This window comes from Toxorhynchites rutilus, chromosome 2 (assembly GCF_029784135.1).
Source record: "Toxorhynchites rutilus septentrionalis strain SRP chromosome 2, ASM2978413v1, whole genome shotgun sequence".
NCBI classification, from domain to species: domain Eukaryota; kingdom Metazoa; phylum Arthropoda; class Insecta; order Diptera; family Culicidae; genus Toxorhynchites; species Toxorhynchites rutilus.
Genome location: NC_073745.1, coordinates 307978357 through 308000425, shown reverse-complemented (window position 1 = coordinate 308000425; position 22069 = coordinate 307978357). Strand labels below are relative to the sequence as shown.

The 22069-nt window shown below is 40.6% G+C and overlaps 1 protein-coding gene across 1 annotated transcript; it reads left to right on the top strand.

The window, feature by feature from the left end:
- Window positions 1-1413: 1413 nt before the first annotated feature.
- Window positions 1414-16210, top strand: LOC129768987 (protein daughter of sevenless). The gene is made up of 8 exons (XM_055770956.1): window positions 1414-2270; window positions 10401-11020; window positions 11077-11850; window positions 11909-11978; window positions 12039-12293; window positions 12358-12552; window positions 12612-12713; window positions 14977-16210. The coding sequence occupies exons 1-8, from the start codon at window positions 2196-2198 to the stop codon at window positions 15307-15309; spliced, it is 2424 nt and encodes an 807-aa protein (XP_055626931.1). The 5' UTR covers window positions 1414-2195; the 3' UTR covers window positions 15310-16210.
- Window positions 16211-22069: the final 5859 nt, after the last annotated feature.

Genomic DNA, 22069 nt, shown 5'->3' with positions numbered 1-22069 from the left:
AAATATACGGCTCTTTTAATGCTTAAGTTACAGCTTTAAATAAGTATTACTACAGATAACTTATGGCTATCTGAAAACATCACTTGTGATGGCAGGTTTGAATAAGCATTATTCATGCTTAAATATGATTCCATAAAAACGTCAAGATGTTATTTTCCGTTTTTTTCTAGGAAAAAGCCTTTGAAATCAATCGACAGAAAGCAAAAAAAATAAATATATATACATTCCATGGGCCCATCCACACATATTTATTGCAGATTGTTGCAAGTTGTTATTGAGGTTATAACAGTATTCTTCTTTATTTAGATCTACGACACACTGTTTGGAATGAGAAATAATTGTTATATGAAAATTACCTTATGATATTCCAACCGGGGTACTTCTGCAACATGTGTGTTTCTCTGTTGTGCCTTTGATATACTGTCGATATAGATGAATGAGTTGAAAGTAGTCATATTAAAACAACCGTTCAGGTACCTGCTAGAAAAGATCATGTATGAGCGGGTTCTGTTGGCCGGCTTGGAAGCATATTTTTGGCCTAAAATATCCATGTTATGTTGGCATTAGAGATGCTGAATTAGTGCTACAATAGAGCTAATAGTTAATGCTTATGGTTATACTTATGACAGACATACAGCTGTACTTGCGTTGTACTTCGAAAATTGTATGTCTGTCACCATGTACAGCGCTAGAACCATGCAAGCAACTCGGTACAATCGCTGTACCTGTACCGACCTATTTTTCCGCTGTACATGGCTACAGTTGTACTGTGCGCAGCGCCATAGACGGTTAGTGGTGGGTAGCATGAACAAAACGAATCAAAACATTTGGTATACATTCTTTTCATTGACTTTCTCTTGAGTTAATAACTCAGATTGAAACATATTTGTTGTGTTCGATAGTTTAGACGCTAAATAAAAACCTTTTTCATTGAAATATTGGTGAAAATACAATGCAATAAATTCAAACTTCTGATTGTCAGTCTGACATGCGGTACAATGTACAACCAAAGTATGTGTGTCATGCTATCGTGGTACCTGTACAACGCTGTACACGTACAGCGCTAGTACAGTTGTATGTCTGTCCATGGTATAATTTCAATAGAGAGGTCGGTGATATCACCTCTGTTGATGACCACCTCCCTTTCTACGTAGTTTCTAAGCTTGGGTAATTCGATTTTTCGCAAATTCAGTGGACTAGTGGAAATGGAATTTTTGACACGTCGTAGAACATATGAACTTGTTTAACTTTTTGTACTTTCTCTACAGTTCAAACTTTCATCAATCATTTTTTATTCGGGATCACATTCTCCTCAAAGAAAACGTACATAACTTGAATTAAACCGATAGCAACACTGCGCCGATCCGTCAATGCCTGTGACAATACACTCCCCTCCGCCCCTGCATTCTGCTTCACATCCCAAAAGCTCTAGCATTTTTGCATCACATTCATCAGAATCTCCTAATCGTTCCATCGCCCTGGAGGAAGAGAGGCAAAGCAGCACACACAAAACTCATCGCCATCTTCGCGTTCATTTGGAGTTGTTCGCCGTCTTACGCAGATTGCAGCAGCTGAAAATCAAGTGTTTTTCTGTGTCATTATTGTAGGAACGAAACTGGCTTCCGGTGTTTAGCCTTTAGTGTCCGTGCGTGTGTGTATGTGCGCACCCGTTTGTATACTGTGAACCGTTAGTAGGCTCGGATATTGTGTCTGATAAGAAGTATCGTTTCTCATTGGTGGATTGTGATTGTTGGAATTTGGGAGTGAAACAAGTTCTTCGAATACGTTTTATGTGAGGGAGTGAATTGAAGCACAATAAGTGCCTTATTTACAGCCTATTTGTGATGGTTCATTTTTTCTTCGTAAATCTGTGGCATACGCATTTAATATTACCGTTGACAAACTCAATTCCGATGTTTGGATACAATGCAGATCATCTCGGATAAGCCATCTGGAGGGGCGGAGCCGATGAAACGATGAAAGATACTGTATGCAAATTACGCAAACAGAAAGAAAAAGTAGCAGCAGCAGCAAAACACGCACAGTAGCTGGATTGAAATTGTGTACAAATATTTTACTCGGAGGAAAGATCAACAAGCTACAGCAAAAACAAGCGCAAGGATCAGAACCCAAAACCAGCCGAGAACGAGATATAACATTGTGAGGATTCTCCATAAGTGGTGCCTAGAAGCCAGATGACGGCGAATAAAGAGGCCTATCACGAAGGCTGGCTGATCAAATCGCCTCCGACGAAGCGAATCTGGCGAGCGGTGAGTCATTTATGGGTTTTCTGTCGATATGTTTTTGCATATTCTCACGTTCAGTGAAAATTTTTGGAAATGATATCATGGACACAATGTTTTTGCTCCGTATGATTAAATTATTGGATGTGTTCTCGGGTGTTCAGTTGAATGATTCTAAAACTTCGTCTCCGCTGTTTCCACTGTCCTGTCTGTATATGAATGAATCAGATGTTTAAAAAGAAAAAAATTATAGAAAAAAAAATGCGAATGAAGAAAAGTCTCGACGCAACATCTGGCAAATGGTTTCACGAAACATCATAACAAACTCCGATTTTTATGTCTTGCCTGGAACCATCTAAGTATTGCTACCTGTCGACATTGGGTGATATTTGACATTTTCATGCCATATTGTGGTTATCTCGTTCTCAAATCACACTCTTTCGCTTCGCCATATCATATTGGGCTTTACTTGCAGCTTGTAATTTGAGCTAAATTACATTTTCCTCCAATTTGATAATGCCATTCTGTTCCGTGAGGAATCTCGATCCACCGTTTATCAAGGTCGACAATCAACACCACAATGAGTGCGGCTCGTAGTGCTTCACACGCCATTGTACCCTCAATTACGGCTCCCGATGACTTAATCTTCACCTTCCGGGGTGCGCATCTTTTGCTGTAACGACGTTCGGTAGATAATTTCCTGTCCGGTCAATCCAAATAAACGCGGATTCATGATGCGGCAGTATCTTTGAGGTCGGTATTCGTCTTATTTTTCTTCGATGAACGTTACCAGAAGAGATGAGGATTACCGCCCATGATGCAAACAGTCAAGATCAATTTAAATGAAGCGATAAAACGAAGGAGAAGACCGATGGGGGAGATCAAAAGACAATTTTGCGTGGGGAAATCTGTTTGGTTAGTGACGGATGGTCATTTCGAGATATACCACAAGATAGGTGCGATCTTGATTCCGAGTTTTCGATGGTAGAATTCTCTCTTGCTCTCCTTTCTCGTAACAATTCGGCTCCATGAACGGATAGAATTAAGTTCAACTTGCTGAAAAACCTCCCTGATGTGGCGAAACATCGCTTGTTGAATTTATTCAATCGATTTCTGGAGCATAATGTTGTACCAGATGATTGGAGACAAGTACGAGTTATAGTTATTCAAAAACCCGGAAAACCCGCGTCCGACTTCAATTCGTACCGCCCAATAGCAATGCTGTCTTGTATACGGAAATTGTTGGAGAAAATGATCTTGTTTCGCCTTGATCGATGGGTTGAAACGAATGGCCTACTCTCAGATACACAATATGGGTTCCGTAGGGGCAAGGGGACGAATGATTGTCTTGAGTTGCTTTCTTCAGAAATTCAAATGGCTTACGCCGAAAAAAAACAAATGGCTTCAGTATTCTTGGACATAAAGGGGGCCTTTGATTCTGTTTCAATAGAGGTTTTGTCAGACAAATTACACTCTCGGGGTCTGCCGCCTCTTTTGAATAATATGTTATATAACTTGCTTTGTGAGAAACATTTAAACTTTTCTCACGGAGATTCGGTAGTATGTCGGGTCTCTTACATGGGCCTCCCCCAGGGCTCATGTTTAAGCCCCCTTTCGTACAACTTCTATGTAAGCGACATTGACAATTGCCTTACACAAAATTGCAGCCTAAGACAACTTGCAGATGATGGAGTGGTGTCTGTCGTAGGATCAAATGAATCCGACCTGCAAGAACCCTTACAAGATACTTTGAACAACTTTTCAACCTGGGCCATTGGGCTAGGGATCGAATTCTCCACGGAGTAAACAGAGATGGTCGTCTTTTCTAGGAAGCATAGACCAGCAAAACCAAAGCTTCAACTTTTGGGTAAACCGATCACTCATGCTATGTCATTCAAGTATCTTGGGGTCTGGTTCGACTCCAAATGTACTTGGGGGGCCCATATTAGGTATCTGAGTAAAAAATGCCAACAAAGGATAAACCTTCTCCGTACAATTACCGGCACATGGTGGGGAGCCCATCCAGAAGATCTTATAATGTTGTATCGAACAACTATTCTCTCAGTGATGGAGTATGGCAGCTTCTGTTTTCAATCAGCTGCCAAAACACACCTCATTAAACTCGAACGAATTCAGTATCTTTGTCTCCTTATTGCGTTGGGATGTATGCCCTCAACGCATACCATGAGTCTCGAGGTTTTGGCAGGCGTACTCCCACTAAAAGATCGCTTCAATTTATTATCTCTTCGATTCCTCATCCGGTGTAAGGTTATGAACCCAGTGGTGATCGGAAATTTTGAGCAGCTGATCGAGCTAAATTTTCACTCCGGATTCATGAGTTCGTATCATGAATTCATCTCCATGCAGGTTGATCCTTCTTCGTATATTTCCAACCGTGTTTGTTTTCTTGACTACATCAATTCCTCTGTGCATTTTGATCTGTTCATGAAGGAGAAAATCCATGATATTCCAGATTATCTTCTATCGGAGATCGTTCCTACGATCTTCAATGCAAAGTATGGGCGTATCAATTGTGATAATATGTACTTTACTGATAGGTCCTCTATGAATGAGTCCACAGGATTTGGAGTGTTCAACGTATTTTTTAGCACCTCACACAGTCTTCAGTATCCTTGCTCAGTATATATTGCTGAATTGGCAGCGATATACTGGGCACTGGACAGCGTCGCCTCACGACCTGTTGAACACTATTACATTGTAACGGATAGTCTTAGCTCTGTCGAAGCTATCCGTTCAGTGAGGCCGGAAAAGCACTCGCCGTACTTCCTTGAGAGAATACGAGAAATTTTGAGTGCTTTATCCAGACGCTGTTATGTCATTACCTTTGTCTGGGTCCCTTCACATTGCTCAATTCCGGGTAATGAGAGGGCTGACTCATTAGCAAAGGTGGGTGCGATTGAAGGCGATATTTATCAGCGTCAAATCGCTTTCAATGAATTTTACTCTTAAGTTCGTAAAAATACAATCGCTAACTGGCAACGCAAATGGAACGAAGATGAATTGGGCCGGTGGCTCCACTCAATTATCCCTAAGGTTAGCCTCAAATCATGGTTCAAAAGTCTGGACTTGAGTCAGGACTTTATTCGCACCTTCTCCCGATTCATGTCCAATCACTGTTCGTTAGACGCGCTGCTTTTTCGTTTTAATCTTGCCGACAGCAATCTCTGCGTTTGTGGCCATGGTTACCACGACATCGGACACGTTGTTTGGTCGTGCGAGTTGTATCTTGTCGCCAGATCGAATTTAGAAAACTCCCTTCGGGCTCGAGGTAAGCAGCCCAATGTGCCGGTGAGAGATGTGTTGGCTCGGCTAGATCTTGATTATATGTCCCAAATATATGTTTTCCTTAAAGCTATCGATCTTCGAGTGTGATTGTTCTTACATCCTTTACCCCTCCTTTTCGTCCTTCGCGAGCTATCGGTTCCCTTCCTACTAACATTAGAATAAGTTAAATTGTGAATACATATTAGATGTAAGGATAGTTTTAAGAATTGAGTGTGAAGTGTGAGTGTGAATGAGAATGTGAATGTAAATGTGAGTGTGAGTGTGATAGCGAATTCGTTTTTAAAACTGAGTCAGTGCCAAACTGACTCTGTAATAAAAAAACGTTTTCAGTTTCACGAATGCGGTGGTTTGTTGGTGTGCGTTATATAGTCTGATTTGTTTATATTTACGACGGCAAATGTACAGTGTCGACGTCTGGTGGTGATATTAGTGCTTGGGAGGTAAATTGTTCTCCATCAGATCAGAAGGGCTAAGTGCAGTGTAAACATATAAAAGTTTGAATGAAAATTTTTACTTAATATTGTTTGATTACATAACACATGTAGTTCTGACACTCACTTAACCATTTGTCGATGCATTTCCTGTTTGTTCCACAAATAATTACTATTATAATATAAAACCATCATTAGACACAGTTTTCGTTCAATATTCTGCGATATCGGAAAAAAAAACTCTTATTTAATCACATAAAATAAATATTCGATACGTTAAAGTAAATTTTCATTCATAATTTTGATTTTGAAATTTATTCCACCTGAATATCCATCATTATTTTCACCTCCCAATGAAAGCACACGTAGCTTAATACCGTCTACTCTACTCTTCAAAATCAGAATCCGAATTGGTTTACGATTCCAATAATACAAAAGCAAAAGCAGCAGGTTTTCCATTTTCATAGTCTTTATTTTTAGATTTTTCAAAACAATATTCGGAACTTGACAGTTCAGTATAGTTGTATTGGTGAACCCGAGTGCCAACCCGTGAAACATCTCAGTGCGAAACTAACAGCTTTCGGGGCGAACTAGTGCGACACTGAGTGCGAAATTGAGTGAATAAAACAGGAAGTGGGTTATATCTATGGTATAACCGCAAGGGTGACGTAGGACTATCGTTGATTTAGAGATCATTTGTATGAAGTTGAATCTGAATTCATTCTGAATGAATGAATATTTGGAGAACTTCGAAAACGAGAGCGTTACGTTGGAGGCACGAGGTTTTATGCATCCAATATTGGATACGGAAATATCCTACTGATGGGGAAGAATAATCTTCAGAAGCTATCCTGTTGATTGCGATTGATTGAAAAATCACAAAACCTAATGTATTTGGTCACAGTGTTACATGGATAGAAAACATTCAAATAAACTCTTTCACATGAATGTATTTCTAAATTCCTAGAGGAACTGGCAGATTATTTTCCGGATCTTTCTCGATCCAAACGGAAAGAATTCCGTGCGTGTATGTGTGTGTGTGTAGCGGCTGCTTCGAGATCTTCCCGGGGAACCGTTTGTAGCATCACTCTCCTCCTGATGGATTCCCTTCTGGCCTAAGGTGCACAAACAGGCTCTTGGTGACACCGTTCATCCGCGCTTTCATGATAAATGAAGAGCTTCACCACAACAGCGACAACATGCTCCAATCGCTGTTCAATTAGAACTGAGTGGATTTCCGAGCGGCGCTCGCTTATATACCGATTGGTGATTTCAATAGCCTATTTTGAAAGCAAATTTAAGACTATTGAAACAAGTTTTTGGATCAGAAAGTAACAAGTATAGAACGCGTAGACATTTTATCTTTCGAATGAAGTGTTTATCATACCATTTCGTTCAGTTGTTTAGGAGCTATTAACACTCAAAATCTCGGTCTTCGGCGTAACGCTTTCGTTTTCGAAACTTTGATTTTACACCCCAGTATAGAAATGAAAGACGTAGTCCTACGTCAAAAAAACGTTTTGACAGCAGTTAGTGCGGCACTGGGGTTGAAACTGAACAAAAACGAATTCGCTATGAGTGTGAACATTGCTACAATATCCTTACATCCCATCCTTTTCCCAATCAAAGTGTGTCACCCTTCTAAACTCGAGTCGACCGCGAGTAATCGGTTTCCTATTTTACTAACCATAGAATTAAAGAAACATGTTAATATTTTATAGTAAAAATATATTTAAGAGCGTGGCTCCTTCAAACCTATGTAACTGAGCCTGTAAAAATAAACGGATTAATAAAAAAAAAAATGACTGATGATCAGATATTGGACCTCCCAGACTGAAGAACAAGCTCGATATCTGAAAAGAAACTAAATTTACATTTTCGTTCACTAAAATAATTCATATGTGGACGATTCAGCATTTTAATATGCGAGGGCTTTACGACCTAAACCAGAGATATCACGTCGAAAATGAAATTAAATGTCTCATAGTTAAGATCCGTTCTACCGTTTTGAAACATTTCAATTATTACACACATTCCATGAGGTTATGCATCAAAGAATCAAATTTCAAATCTAGTTTTAGGAGAAAATTGAAAACTTTAATTGAATAAGCACTAGATATATCATAAATTATTTGAAACGGATTTTATTAAATTATTGACAATATGAGTCTTCAAAATCGTGACAGCCAGGCTTTTCGTTTCGATCTAACCTCAATCAATATGTTGCCACCTTACACGATCAATATCGCTATCAACCCGGACAACGAAAATATCCGCGATGACTAGTGGCGACATTCGAGTTTGGGATCCAAAGTATTTATCATCAGATTAGAAGGCTCAAAGGCAATTTTAAATTGGTATAATTTGAATGAAAATTTCTACTTGGCATTATTTAATTACTTGAAGCACGTAGTCATAACCCAAACTTAATTTCTTTTCTCTAAATTTATCGATATTCCTACTAAAGCTTATTATTATAATATAAAATTAATTTCAGACACAATTTTCGTAGAGTATTTTCTCACCACTTGCAGAATAAAAGTGATTTACATTCGCATAGGATACTCATTCGGTTCTGAAAAGTTAATTTTAATTAATAATTTACACTTTAAAATTCATTTTTCCTACTCAAAAACACATCATAATACTCACTTTACAAATACAGGCTGTTCCTTTCAATTTCAGAGATGCTAGTTTTTTTAGTTTGCGAAAAAAAATGCAATATTGTCTGCAAGCAAATGTTTTTATTTTATGAATAAGATTATATGGGGGGCTCAGAAGGGGGTGTAAGTGACATGTTCGAGTTTCTCTTCTTCGACTCTGGTCACAGTTTTTTTCCTGCTAGTGATTTTCCTACATCTTCCCATTCCCCAAATTTCATAACGGAATGTGAAGAAACACCATAGGAATGAAACGCAAATTTCTGCATAACTCGAGAACTAATCAAGCAAATGGAACAAAATTTAGCATATGGAGGTTTTAGGGTGCAATAAATGTTTTTAAGGTGGTTTGACAGCCCTTTCCCCTCTCTAAATAGCCGGGGGGCTGAACAATTTGAGAACTAATCGAACAAATGGAATAAAACTTAGCATATAGAGGTTTTAGGGATCGATAAACGTTTCTATGGTAGTTCGACACACTTACCCCCTCTCTAAGGGCATGGGGCTGCCATTCCAATGAACACAAAGTTCTGCATAACTCGAGAACTAATCAAGCAAATGGAGCCAAATTTGGGATGTAAGGGTTTTTGGATACGAGAAATGTTTATATGATGGTATGACACTCCTTCCTCCTCTGGGAAGGCGAGGTGGTTCAATAAAAATAATGCACATATTTCAACCAAACATATTCCAACCAAATATGACAATTGAAAATTTCCGAAAACTCGGAAGGAAAATATGAAAATTCGAGAAAATCAATTTGCACGTGTTCTACAATTACATATTGACATTATATAATGGACTAACAACATTTGATGTTTGCAGTAACGAAGTTGATCTTCGTTTGAAAGTGGAAATGGATTTTAATGTGATAAAACGCATTCGTATATCGTCTTTTATCTATATAAATAAAAATGGATGATCGAATGTGTGGATAAGAGCAAAACTCGAGAAAGGAATTGTCCGATTTAGGGTTGTGTTCATTCTATCATATTTTCTGTATCAAACATTTGTTCTATGTAACGGAGAAACATGTTTGTTGCAAGTGGATGAAAAATCTTGCACGAGAATTGTGTCTGAAAATAATCTGATATTATAATGTCGAGTTTTGGTAGAAGTACTGAATTTTTATGATAAAAAATAATTTTAAGGGTAGATTAGAAGATCAATCAAAGAACAGTTCTGCGATTGGACCCATGATCGTGCGCTTAGTAAAAAAACGTGGATGTGATAACGAAAAATAAATTTTGGGCGGGACGAAGTTTGCCGGGTCAGCTAGTGTATTATAAAAGAAAATAATTCACCTGAGATAAACGCTTTAATGCTGATCGAATTGTGCCTATATCATATTTGATCAGTAATTGTCAATACATAGCAGTTCCTACACTTTCGCCAAATTCGCATATCGCTACTGGCAAATTATGTCAACGAATCCATCATACTACTCATTATTTATTCATTCAATCGTCCGGCTAGTTCTCATGTTGCAACAAGCTCTCCGATTCATTATTTATGCAAACCTGTACGCACCCCCACCAGAGTAAATATATAAATGGCATTCAGTATCTAAATTACAGCTCGTGGTGGTTTCATCGCCCCGTGCTATCTGTTTCCAATCAGCGGTACCCTGGCACTTCAGCCGAGCATATTATTGTTATTTTTCACTCCTTCCTTATATTGATTGTCATGCCACAGATAATTAAACCGTTCCTCTTCCTGTTTTTGTTGCTTACTCTCTCTCCCTCCGCATTGCTATGCAGCGATGGCGACGTCGCTGGTTCACACTGAAGCAGGGCGAGCTACCGGGACAGTATTTCCTCGAGTATTACACCGACCGCAAGTGCCGAAAGCTGAAGGGTATCATAGATTTGGACCAGTGCGAGCAAGTAGATGCCGGTTTGCGATTGGATCGGCAAAAGGAGAAATACGCTCACATGTTCGATGTGAAAACTCCAACGAGAACCTACTATCTGGCGGCGGACACCGAGGCAGACATGCGCGGCTGGGTGGAGTGCATCTGTCAGGTGTGTAATCTGCAAGAAACGCAAACCGTAGACGATCGGCCGTACCATAATATCGGGGCAATTGCGATGGCGGAGGGTGGGTCGAATACGACTGGGCACGGTTCGATTATGGATCAACAGGATGAGTCCAATGCAACGGTGATTACAATGCTGAACACTTCGATGGTGGGTGACACCCAAGAACAACAACCTTCAGTACAGCAACAGCAGCCCCAACCGAGACAGTCGTTGATGTCCAGCTACAATCCGTACGGAACGTACCAGAACGAGGAGGTGATGAACCTGCGAGGAACGGAATACAGTAATAGGGAAACGATAATTTGCGAAGCGAAGTTGAATCAAAACCAAACGATGAGGTAAAATCATACACTGTAAAATCGTTCAAATCGTTTTCATTTTTCGTTGCTTCCAGAAATACCAATGCCGAAGCGTACTCCAATCTTGGAACAATCGAGCGCTCACAATCCCTCCGTGGGAAACCCAACTCACCGGAGAAGGCAAACTCCGGACACTTATCCCTGGTAAATCACACGAGAACGCAATCGCTCAACACAGACCAGAAGTTCAACACTTCCACTCCGGCCAACAGTGGTAAGAAGATTCCCGAGAATTTGAAACTGGGCGAACGTTCAGTCGGCTTCGAAAGTGGCCCCGAGCAACCGTCACCCGCGCTGAGCAACTCTTCTGGACCGTACATACCGATAAGTGAGTGCTTCTCCGGTAGTCCAATGTTGCACTCTCCAATCACACCCCTGAATTCGTTGGATCCACGGTTCTATGATACCCCACGCAGTCACACCAACATCGGGTTCAATTTGGTTAGCAATGAGCAGCCCTACTCACCGAAGCGGAATAATTTGGGCGGAGCGGGTGTCATCACATCGGCGAACAGTGGCTCAATCTGCTCGAAGGCAACCCGTAGTGGTAAATCTAGTCCGTCCGATTCGGAGAGTGTTTTCACCGATGACGAGTGGACGGCTTCTTCTGCTGCGGAGGCACCTAGAACGAAAGATCGAAACACCAGACCATCGGATAGCTCAATTGAGAACGATACCATCGGGTGGACATACGTTCAGCGGTTCGCGAAGGTGGCGCAAGATGAACAGGAAAGCGTTGCAAGCGTTGCAACTGCTCCTCCCCCGAGGCCACCGAAGAGAACCAGCCTTATCTTGGAGAGTATTGATAGGTGGGTATTTTGTCATATTTGTGTAAATCACTTATGCTTATTTCTCTGACCTTGTTAGACACAAGGACATTCAATCGTCAGACACTGAGAATGCTTCCCCTGCAATTGGACCAAAGGACGCAAGTTCGGTAAATTAATGGAACACCTAGAAGAACAAGAAGCACAATTTTACTCACAATTATTTTTAGTGCGTTGAGGAATTCTACGACCTTCCCAGGTCCCATCAACCGAGTCAGTATAGTGGTAGCAACATGCACCTATCGGAAGCTGATTTGCTCTCGTCTCTCAGCCAGTGTGACTTGGTGGCATCAAGCACACCGAATCTGTCCAGCGAGGTGGGCAGTCAGTGCGGAACGCTGGGTCGCATAAGGCCGCATTGCTACAGCAATGCGGCTCCGCAAAGGGTCGAGGGTAATGTATTCCGGTTTGATTTCAGCGAACAGGTAGGCAAAACCATTTTCTGCGGAGATAATTCCGGGTTTTTTGAGTTACTATTATTACCATCAGGGTGACGCTCCAGCGATTAATCGAAATTTGAAGCCGAAATCTACCGTTGATATCACCAAATCGGTTGAAAGTGTTGCACACGGGGTGAAACAGGTGAATAGTTCGGTTGTTGCTCCAACCAGTGTGGGAACGCCAGGTACCCTGACAAAGCCACCACCAACCGTGGATAGAACAAGGAAGCCTACAACTCCTAAGGTATGTTGTGTGGATGTTTCACTTCAGTATTTGAGATGTGAGTAATTGTTTGTTTTTAGATTGGCACAAATTCCATGCGACGTAAAGGTGGACCAGTTCTATTGAACATACAAAATAATAACGAAAATGTGTATGGAAATACACAGGATCATGGCACACAGGTATGGATTATAAAGAGCCAAATGTGGTTTTAAATAGAATAGAATGTCACATAGTTTAACTAACAACTTTTACTTATATCACGCTGGCGCTTGCAACCCGAAATGTTGTTACTGAATTCTCAAATTCGTAATATATTTATCACTTAAACCACTTATCTTCTAGCGTAGGACCGAGTCTTTCGAGAACATGTCGGGGGTACAAATCGATAAACTAAAAATCAGTCGTATCACGAAAGTTGGTTTCTTTCTATCGAGATTTTCGCACCAGGGGGCAGGGTCCAACATTTTTGAAGATGAAAAATGAAAATCGATTCTCCTGTCAGTCGCTTCGCTCCGACCAGGATTACTTCGGCATTCGCCGTCAACATGACTTGAATTTACTAGAAATGAATTGGCGAACGTTAAGAACGAGGATGACTGATGAACTATTCAGGCAAATGGTTATTCTAATTGACGTAACGAATGAATACAATTTTGCCTCTTCATTCAACCTGACTTCACCACCACCACTACTCAATGCTTACCCACCGTGAACTCAAACATCGATATATGCATACTTGATACATGAGAGAGGGAAACGAATTCAGTCTGAGGGGAGTCACTTCAATATGCAATGAAGCCCATTTGACGAGGAAAAATGCAATGAGAAAGTCGAGTCGTAGAGGGAGATAGCAACTAAACGTCCGAATGACTGTTGAGTCATACTGACGGAGAAACTGTTAGAAGAAGCAAAAACTCGTTTCCATTTGTATGTAAAGGCGGATTTCTTCATAGTCCCCTGACTATTCTCAGTTCAATATGAATTTGCCGAACCCTGCTAGGGAGCAATGTTTTCTTTTGCTGGGTTCCAAGTAATGAAGGAGCCGACAAACAGACGTTAGAGAGATAGAGGCGGTTTTTGTTCCTTCCATGGATACTGTTCATTGAACCGTTGGATATGAGGATATGAGGGAACCTTGGAACTCGGAATGGTTCAGCCCATATAATTCCATCCCAAAACATCGTCGAAACCTCTCTCGCCTCCGCATTGGAGACACAAACTGCACTCACAGCCAGATCGGCCCAAGGGCTATATGAACCGATTGATCCATTTACGAGCCAAAATCCCGTTTTTAAATGAATCGGAACGAGCTGATTTTTTCACGCTTAACAGTAATCTCTTTGTGTTCACGGGAAATCCAGCTTTTGCTCTGGCTAAATGCCATTCAACTATTCCTCCTTCTGTGGCATCGAGGACGGTTGCTTTTCTAGAACGTGGTCTGGACAACTTTCCCAAGAGCTTTTTGCGCCGTGTTGAATACGGAATTCCGTGCAATTTGACCGCCTTTCGAAAAGAAATCCGGTTCTCGCCATTCCACAGCGTCTGCTATTTTCGACCTAATGCATGCGTTTCTGACCGGCGTTTGTTCTTGTTGTTTTAAGGAAAACAACAAAAATGGCGAATGACAAGTCGACGAACGATATGCGCGTTGACGGCATTGAGCTTCGTATTACGAAATGGGGGAGCAGGCATGACAATATGGGTTTGCAAAAGAAATGAACGTGCTTTTAAAATAAAAATTATGAATGAAAATTATTTTTACCAAACCAAATTAGTACTCTAGGTAAACTAAAATCACTTTTGCTTGCAAGTAGTGAAAAAATATCATACACAAATTGTGTTTAAAGATAATTTTGTATTATAATGGCAAGTTTTGGTGAGAATATCTGAAAATTGATAGAAAATAGTTTAAATTGGGGTCAGAACAGCGTACTTATAGAAGGCAAATAACGCAAAGAAAAAAATTTCATTCAAATTTTAGCAATTGCCTTAGGGTCTTAGCAATGCCTTAGGGCCGACTAATCTGATAGAGAATAGTTGACCTCATACAAACTAATATCGTATCCAGATGTCGACACCATTCCGCCGTCAACCCAAATTGGCTGAAATTTATACAGTTAAGCTTGGTTGCCAATTTTTCAAATAAATATAGCTGTGCAAGTATACAGAAAAATAATTTATCAGAAGAAATAAGGTAGCTAGTATGAAAAACAGTATTTTATGTCAAGTGGGTGGAATTATGCACTGGCTGGCATAAGGGAGCTTCACGATACTCATAACTTAACTACCAGAGCACAAGCAGACATTCATTATTAGTTCACTGCATTGGAGCAGAGGAACGCGTCAACAATTTTCTAACTTTTGAATAGATAAAAATCAAAATTAAGTAACTTGTTCGTCTTGAAACTGAATTTTACCAAATCACTATTTTCCTTATTCCAGCACTTTTCCGGAATTATGCCAAGAACTCCCGGCAAAAATGATGATCGTCTACAGTACCTAGACTTGGACCATTCGAACAGTCCGCAGAAATCCCATGCCCTTAATCATCATACCGGAAGTGGTACCCACTCGTCAACTGCACTGGCTAGTAATACTGCAACCAATCACACCGGTCCATCCGCCACTGCAGGAGGTGGCAACAGTCTGGCTCCGCCAGTGATTGCCCGAACACCCTACACAACGGTCGACTTCGTAAAGACCGATGCATTCAATCGAATTCGGGCCGATTCCGAGATGAACCGCAACCAATCGCGGTTAAAAGATCAATCATAGAAAAGGTCACGTGAGTTTTTTTTATTGGATTTTTAATGCTACTATGACGACCATCTAGTGGACTCGAGATGGATATAGCTTGTATTGGATCGCGAAATGTTATTCTGTCACAGAATTTCGTTTATAACGTATATTTTAGAAGTCGCGAAACGAATCTGCACAATTTAGTGGTTAAGACAAAATTTCAATCCAATCAAGTGCAATTATGTGTTTGCCTTATTACGTAAATAGGTTAGTAGAACTCTCACATGCTTTACCGAAAAGGAATTTTAAATTTTTTCCATGAATTTGTGCAACGCAAGAAACGAATGAACGAACGATCGAACAAATGATTACACTACTATGCATGTTTAGTACAATTTCAACAATAGGACACTGTGATTTCAGGAGAAGCCCCCCAAAAGATGAAAGCATTTATTCATGCAGGTTGAACGCATAAGTTTTTAGCTTATGTTTGTATTATATCCGATTTATAACAGTATTGAAGTGATCTGCATTCAAAGTTTTGGACCGTAATTCTTCATCTCAGAATTGCATGTTTTTACAAGATAAAAATTGAACCAAAAGAAAATTTATCGATATTTGCCTTTGACTTTTTAAGGTTGTTTTTCATACATACCCGTATACTCGTTAACCCTTTCCCGTACAGCATCGAGTCTCATTCGTGGTGTACTTGCATAACAAAGGGCGCTAGAACGCTCAGCAGAGTAGTGAGATCACTTGATGTGTGAATTAAATAATACGGGAAGGGGTTAAGAAATTGTTCCAATGTTTGTTAGAAATCTTCACATTTCTTGAATAGTATATCTTCTATTTTAGGAAAAAAAATATAATGTGGAAATTTTGCTGAACGCTTTCAGGATATGCAAAGTATATAAAGAAAAAAAAGGAATGTTTGGCTTCCAAGCGCAAGTTAGAGATTATTTATTGGATCCGAAATTTTCCTGAACGCGAACATGTGTGCTATCAGCTGTCCTGAGACAAACTTCGAAGGGAACCAGCAACTAATTGATTCTGATGTTTGTTTTAAATAGTAGCTATGTTGATGAAACGATGATAATGAATGAAAAAAAGCTCGTAGGCTTGACATTGGTACCTTTTCAAATAAGTTATCCTGGATAAAGAATGGTAATGAGTCTCGGAAATATGGTATTGATAGGTAGCTGGGAATCTGGTTAATTATAAAATGTTAAACGATTTCGGTGACCACATTCAATCATATCTCATTAAAACTAGAGAAAGGTGATAAAACGCAAAGTGCCCCCTAGGGTGTCAATGAAAATGGTCATCTCTAATTACAGGGTGGGCCATTTAAAGTGAAAGCATCTGGCAACCCCATAACTTTTGACAGAGATGTCAGATTAACAAATTTCATACCGCGTTGGAAGCGTCATTTCAGTACAATTTTAACCATGGAACAATACACATCTAAACAACGCGCTGAAATTGTTCAGCTGTACATTCAAAATAACTTCTCAATTGTGTTAACTAAACGTGCGTGGAAAAATAAAAATAAAGTTAAAACATCGCCTGGAGACAACACTATACGTCGATTATATGCCAAATTTATATCGCCTGGTAGTGTTGGTAATGCCAGTCATCTGTCCAGACAACGACCAAGACGTTTCGACGAGAATATTGATGCCGTTCGAGCCAGTGTTGCAGAGACTCCATCGACATCAGGTCGCCATCGTTCGCAAGAGTTAGGCATCTTTTTATTGCCATTTGTTCGTGAAAATTAATTGGACAATTACTGGTTCCAACAGGACGGCGCTACATGCCATACAGCGGCTGCCACGACCAAATTATTGCGCGAAATGTTCCCCGGAAGATTAATATCGAAAAACGGCGATTATGACTGGCCACCGAGATCACCTGATTTGACGCCTCCTGACTTTTTTTATGGGGATATTTAAAATCCAAGGTATACACTGGTAAACCAAGGACCCTGGCTGCGCTGAAAGACAATATCCGACAAGAAATTGCTGCCATATCGGCCGAAACATTGGGCAAAGTGATGGAAAATGCCGAAAAAAGGGCACATTTTGCGGTCAAGGCCAGAGGCGGTCATTTACGAGATATCATAATCAAAAAGTAGTTAGAACAAATCTCCTTGGACCAAAATAAATGAATTTCAAAAAAAAAAAAATAATTTAAAATTCCACTTCTTTACTTTATTGCAAAAACATTGCAAAACATTGCTATTGCAAAAACAAATCCTTCCGCTTTAAATGGCCTACCCTGTACAAAATTTACCTCATAGAAAATATTCACCACCTCGAAAAAACACTATATGCCAAATATTAACTCAATTGGGCTTAAGGGAGAGTGGCGCAAAGCGGTCAAAGTTTGAGTTTTTTGAAAATCGAAAAATCACCCAAGGGGGGAGTAAAGAAAATCGGGGTTTTCAAAAAAAAATTTTTGATGCCAAATGTCTTAAAATTGCAGATCAGATCATCTCGAAAAATTTTGACGTAGGACTACGTCTAACCGGAAGATATAGGGGGTGAAATGAATATCTAGGCACTGAATAAGTTGGAAAAAATGCAAGATTTGGAACGCTTATAACTCGAGCATTTCTCAATAGATCGCAAAGGTTTTTGCATCAATTGATAGGAAATATATCTACGCATCTATCATAACGAATAACATTTCATTTTTCTTGAGATAAATAATTGAATAATTGTGAAATATCAAGCATTGTCCAAATGCACTATGTGCCCATTTTTGATTGGTCCATTTTGTGCTCCTCAAATCGTACCGACCAAAACGGTCAACCAGAGCAGCAGCGAAATAGAATGAAGCACGATTGGAAAGGAAAAAGAAAAAAATTAACGAAACATTGGTCGCAGTCTCACACATGCGTAATTCTCGAGCCAGCCAGTCAGCTGAAAAATCCCCGCTCCGCTGCCGTAACGATCATTCTTTGGGTGGACACCGACTGGACAACATCGTTGCTGGATGAGCTGGATGGCGAGGGATCGAGTGCCTTTCTCAAGGCAATGGGGGCGGAGGTGTAATGAAGCAGTTAGAGTAGAGTTTTAAGGGCCTTTCTCAAGGCTAGAGACGAATGAACTAAAAAGTTTAAAGTCTCTATAATACAAAACCACCACCACCACCACCGTAACGATCATTCTCGTCCGAACCGTACACCACATCGTTTCGCAGGCCATCACATCAACAAACCAACACAAGCAGCCATGGTTGGATATGGCAAAGGAGGAAAAGTGAAGGGAAAGGCAAAATCCCGCCCGAACCGTGTTGATCTGGAGTTCCCCGCAAGGGTAGCTAGACCGAGCGCGTTAGAACCAGTGCACCAGTCCACCTAGCCGGCGTTATATAGTTTCGGCCGCCGAAGTGATCGAGTTAGCTGGCAAAGCTGCTCGCGACGATAAGAAAACACAACAACAGGCAGTTGCAGCAAGTGGCGAGTGGCAAACGCAATCGCAAAACGACAGCAGGTAGCAGAAGAAAAAAGTTTGTTCTTTATACAATCTGCTTTGGTGGCAAAACCAGAACAAGGCGGCATCGAGGGCGTTCGAAATGGTTTTTTTTAAACCACGAGTACTAAGTTTTTTTAAATTGGAACCATTCCATAAAACACGGCGCTTATCAGGGCCATTAAACCTTTCAAAAAAGAGTTTACGAAATACAGTTCAATGCATTCTAAAATAATATCCAAAATAATAATAAAACACAAATTGATTTTTTTATAATTTGTTTGCCAGGATATGATGAGTATGTGAATTTGGCAGTTGTTCTGAGCTTATTGATGGTTGGGGACTTTCCCGATTATTCAATTTTCACCAATTCTTAAATTGCTTCTAGATTGAAAGTACAGTAATTTATATTTAGCTCGACATTGAGCTAATTGGATGGATCTGTAATGCGTCATTTTTGTAAACATAGAGTTCGGGGTCCAAATTATGACTCCACATTGAAAGTCGACACTGTACCACTGTCATCGGAAATGTTCAATTACAGGTTTAAATCACCTCAAATGCGACACTGAGTGTTTCTCCGGCACGTCGCATTAAATGTAATTTACTGAACAACATGTCACAAGCTGGATGGGAAGAAATTTTCCAACTGTGAAAGCTGTGGCGAGTGGCAAACGCAATAGCTAAACAGGAAGGTTTAACCGAACAAGATGGGGATATCGAGTGATTAAACAGTAAACTAATCCATTTTTCAGGTAGATAGGTAGGTATTCACGTAGGAGAAGAAAATAAAACAATATATTTAAAATATATATTTAACAAAAGCTGTCCCCTTTGTATAGTCCTACGTCACTCCGGTTATGTCCCCGACATTACCCACCCGTCTTTTTTTTTTGTCAAAAATCGACACTCTGGGACTGGGTTTTATTTCGGAATACGAAACGAAACGTATGGTTTGGATATCAATAAAAAAAAGTTATCTCGATTTTTCATTCGGAACTTGCTGCGAAATGTTGATTTGCACGATACTATTTTTTATTTATTTTGGCTTAACGTCTTTACAACATGGCCTGATTCACAATTTTTCTCCAATTAACTCAGTTCGTGGCTATCTCTCTCCAATTCCGCGGGCAATTCCGTGCTCTTCATGTCATGCTCCACTTGGTCTAACCACCTTGCTCGTTGTGCTCCTCGTCGTCTCGTACCAGTCGGATTCCCGATGAACATCATTTTTGCAGGATAGTTGTCCGACATTCTTGCAACATGTCCAGCTTTGATCACTTTCTGGATACTGGGTTCGCCGGTGAGTTGCGTGAGCTCGTGGTACATCTTTCGCCTCCATACCCCGTCCTCCTGTACACCGCCGAAGATGGTTCTTAATACCCGCCGTTCAAAGACTCCGACTGCTCGCAGGTCTTCTTCGAGTATTGTCCACGTCTCGTGCCCGTAGAGGACAACCGGTCCTATGAGCGTTTGTCATCAGCGAAGCAGATGAATTGGCTGGATCTATTGGAGCCCCCTGCGGGACTCAAATGGATCAGATAATCCACCCGAAATTCGCACACAGCACTGTATTCCATGTCCATCGTAGCCTTAATCAGTTTTGTCAGCTTCACGGGGAAGCCGTTTTCGTCCATTATTCTCCATAGCTCTTTTCGTGTTATTGAATCGTATGGGGCTTTGAAGTCGATGAATAGATGGTGCGTGGGGACTCTGTACTCACGGCATTTCTGGAGAATCTGCCGCAAGGTGAAGATTCAGTCAGTACTAGACCTACCTTCGCAAAATGCCGGCCTGATAACCTCCCACGAATCTATTTGTCAGTGGCGATAGACGACGGAAGATGATTTCGGAAAGCACTTTGTAGGCGGAATTCAAGACGGTGATTGCACGAAAGTTTTCACAGTCTAGTTTGTCCCCTATCTTGAAGATAGGGCAAATAATCCCATCTTTCCACTCCTGCGGTAGTATTTCTGTTTCCCAAATTTCGACAATCAGCCGAAGCAGATAACTAACCAATTTTCCTGGGTCCATCTTGATAAGTTCCGCTCCGATGCCATCTTTGCCAGTTGATTTGTTGTTCTTCAACTGTTTAATAGCATTCCTTACTTCACCTATCGTTGGGGGTGGTACATCTTCATTATTTACTGCACCAACGTAATCGCTTCCATCGTCATTTTGGTCCTCTGCCTGTACGTCATTCAGGTGTTCATCACCAACCAACAGTCCTCAAGAGGAGCTTCGTTAATTTGTTCCTCTTTCGGCAGCGCAACTTCAAGCGAATGTGCGTAGTTTTCGGCGACATCTGCTTGTTTCAGTCGCGTGAAATTGTACCGTCGCGGGTATCGGCACCGAATGTTGTCCACAACGGAGAGTTTTGGGCGCATCTTGACCATCACTAGGTAGTGGTCCGAGTCGATGTTAGCGCCTCGATAGGTTCTGATGTCAGTTTTGTCAGAAAAATGCCGGCCGACTATCAGAACATGGTCGATCTGAGATTCTGTTTGATTGGGTGACCTCCAGGTGTATTGGTGAAGGAATTTGTGTTGGAAGAAGGTTCTGCGTACGGCCATATTCTTAGAGGTGGCGAATTCGATGAGTCTCCGATGAAATCTCCTATGTTTTGGGCAGCGTTTGTATTCGTGTTCCAGCTGCGCGTAGAATTCGTCTTTGTCATCATCGGGACTTTCAAGGTGAGGGCTGTGCACGTTAATGATGCTGATCAGTGCAGAAAATATTCACGTTCACGACATTCAAATTCGACGAATTTCTGCCTTCCTTGTATTGATAACTCACTGCTCAAGCGAGAGTCGATAAAAATGAAACAGCACTATCTATGAACCCCAGTGGAATGAACATCAACATCAGCTTGTCATGAAGTTCATTTTTCATTTGCATCTTTCTTTTCGTCTTGGTATTCGTAAGGTCGAAAATGAAGATCATTGCGTGTTAGTGAAAATCAGAGCATAAAATTCAATGTCACCAATTGAGAGTGAAATCGATTAATGGTGAAGGATGACAATTTATCACACAAAATTCTTGTTGATGGCGACTTCGGCAATGGAATGTATAGAATAATTATTGCTACGTTTTATGAATCTACTCACGATTGCCCGGAAATGGCATACACCACCATTTATATGTGCAATGAGTGACACGTTTTTAATTAAAATTCACTGCAAGCGATGAAGATCAACTTAACGTTCGTGATAATTACCTGAAATTATTGACAGTAATGAAAGTGCCTGAATGCAGGCTTTTCGAAATTCGTTCATACTGTTTTCGATCAATATACCAGACAAAGTTCACGCGTCTCGACT

What these genes read in the sequence shown, in the direction of transcription:
- LOC129768987 (XM_055770956.1), top strand. Translation starts at nt 2,196, where the DNA reads ATGACGGCGAATAAAGAGGCCTATCACGAAGGCTGGCTGATCAAATCG. An exon ending in GACCAAAGGACGCAAGTTCG is followed by an intron (nt 11,979 to 12,038) that starts GTAAATTAATGG and finishes AATTATTTTTAG; the next exon opens with TGCGTTGAGGAATTCTACGA. An exon ending in CACAGGATCATGGCACACAG is followed by an intron (nt 12,714 to 14,976) that starts GTATGGATTATA and finishes TCCTTATTCCAG; the next exon opens with CACTTTTCCGGAATTATGCC.